The sequence below is a fragment of the Cupressus sempervirens genome, chromosome 8 (assembly GCF_028749045.1).
Source record: "Cupressus sempervirens isolate cs-2001-9-10 chromosome 8, ASM2874904v1, whole genome shotgun sequence".
Taxonomy (NCBI): domain Eukaryota; kingdom Viridiplantae; phylum Streptophyta; class Pinopsida; order Cupressales; family Cupressaceae; genus Cupressus; species Cupressus sempervirens.
The window spans coordinates 252056479-252058882 of record NC_143125.1 but is presented as its reverse complement, the minus strand read 5'-3'; the positions used below and the strand labels follow the sequence as shown (position 1 = coordinate 252058882).

General features: G+C 40.9%; 1 protein-coding gene across 1 annotated transcript; it reads left to right on the top strand.

Moving 5' to 3' along the window:
* The first annotated feature begins 472 nt into the window (after positions 1–472).
* Positions 473–2016, top strand: LOC149542428 (GRAS family protein RAM1-like). The gene has a single exon (XM_089795728.1). It carries the CDS (start codon positions 473–475, stop codon positions 1961–1963), a length of 1491 nt encoding a protein of 496 aa, XP_089651854.1. The 3' UTR covers positions 1964–2016.
* The last annotated feature ends 388 nt before the right edge of the window (positions 2017–2404 follow it).

Below are 2404 nucleotides of genomic sequence, written 5' to 3'. Positions count from 1 at the left end.
ACATTTGGCTTCAAAACGGCAGATGCTCTTGCTGAACAAAGACTCCTTACATCGACGAGTGTTAGTCGCATAAACTTTTTAGCTTTATATTATAATTCAACCTGCAGATTTATATGCTGATTCCCTCGTTCAACCGGCAGATTAATATACAAACTCCCTCGTTCGACGGGCGGGCTCATTCTGATTCCCTCGTGCGACCGGCAGAGATCCATTCCAATGCCATCCCTCAACCGGCACAATTTTATTCCCTGTGCAAACAATGATCCAACATCTATTGACTATATCCCCCAAAACCATTGTTTTCTATTCCCCATTTGTTCTCATCGCCCCAGCCTTTAGCGCACAAGTCACATCCTCTGCCGGAAAATGGATCTACGTGCGATTAGATTTATGACGTTGCTGCTCTTTAAAGTCCTCCCATGGAGTCCTCTTGAATTGGGTTTCAACTTTCAATCAGTTTTCCTTTCCCCCAATGGCGCTCATTTCAGATGGTTATGATCTCATCGAGTTTTTCCACTTCGGAGGAGAACCCATTGCAAGGCCTCCGGTTTCTAGGCCCAAAAGATCATTTTTGGAGCTCAATGAATCTGGATCATCCTCTGAACATGATTGGAGAGAGGGGAAGAAATTTAAGCTCTTCAACAATGGAGTCGGCGGTGATAGAATTCATGAGAATTGCAAAGAACCCAATTTGTTTTCATCCCTTGGAATCAACGAAAAAAGAGATCTTTTGATGAGGCAGAGTAGACTAAATCTGGTGCAGCAGCAGAAGAAGAAGGTTGTGAAAGAGGCAGAGAGATCCCCTGGCTTGCAACTGATATGTTTGCTTCTCAATTGCGCTTCCGCCATTGCAGAGAACAAGAAAGACATGGCGGAGAATCTGCTGAGGAGGCTCTATTCAAGAGTCAGCAAGAGTGGGAATTCAATAGAAAGAGTTGCTGCCCATTTTGCAGAGGCCCTCACATCGAAACTTAGATCACCCAACAACCAATCCTTATTCAAGAACAAAGTGGTTTCAAGGGACAATCAGGGCCAGTTACAATCTGAAGCCCACATAGCCTTCTACAGAGTCTCTCCGTTCTATCAATTCGCTCATCTCACAGCAAACCAGGCCATAATTGAGGCCTTTGAAGGGAAAAAACATCTTCACATAGTGGACTTTGATGTTTCTTATGGGATTCAATGGTCTTCTCTGATTCAATCACTCTCCGAGGGAAAATCCCTCCCTTCTCTTCGAATAAGTGGGTTTGGAAGAGACATGAATGTTTTGAAAGCCACTGGAGCAAGGCTCACTGAATTCGCCCATAGTTGTGGAATGAGCTCCTTCAAGTTCAGCCCATTTCTTGAAGATCCATTAAAAGTGGTATCAATGGAGAGCCTTCAGATCAAAGAGGAAGAGAGCGTTGCAGTAAACTCTGTTCTTTATCTAAACAAGCTTGCCACCTCTCAGGCTCTTCTATTGAGCAGATTGAGAAGTATTGAGTCCCTCAAACCAAAGATTGTAGTTTTAGTGGAACATGAAGCAAGTCAGAGCCCCACAACGTTCTTGTCAAGATTCATGGAGTCTCTTCATTACTACGCTGCTCTCTTTGATTCAATGGATGAATGTCTGCCATTGCAGAGTGCTGAGAGGCTTAGGATTGAGGCTTTTTATCTTGGGGAGCAGATAAAGAACAGTATCAGAGATGATGGATTTGGGCAGATGATGGGGAGAAGAGAGACTCATGATAAGTGGGAGACATGGAAGGGGAGGATGGAGAGAGGAGGATTTCAACAGGTTGCTTTCAGCAGCAGATCTCTCAGTCAAGCAAAGCTTCTTCTTCAGTCAAGGCAGCAGCAGTGTAGCTCTTTTGAAGGAGGAGGTGGGTTCAAACTTCTTCAGAAGGATTTGGGAAGGAGCTTGTCTTTGGCATGGCAAGATCGTCAATTGATTCTAGCTTCTGTTTGGCGTTGTAAAGCTTAATTAGACTTTGTGTATTTAAATCTTTATAATATTTATTGACATCTGATTCAAAATACTGGCCAGCACGCCCAAGATTTGTAGATTCATGGTGGATAGGCACTTATATGCTTACTGGTATGTCGATGCAGAGATAAGTTTGTATAATAAAGAAAAAGAGAAATAAAAAAGTGCAATTCCATTCCATTGGTTAGAAATTTTGTGTGTTAAAGTAGCAATTGTGTAGTATACTAATAATATATATGGATAGATCCTATTTTCTTTTAGTTTCATTTCATTTTTACTTAAATTCAAGAATTTCATCTTACTTTATTTCTATAATCGATTTCATGTTAATTTATCAGATTATTCATGGACAAAATCTTAGTTTTAATAGTTACATAATTTCATGCTACTTTATAAAGTACATTTGAACAGCTAAAACTTAGTTAAACACAAATAATA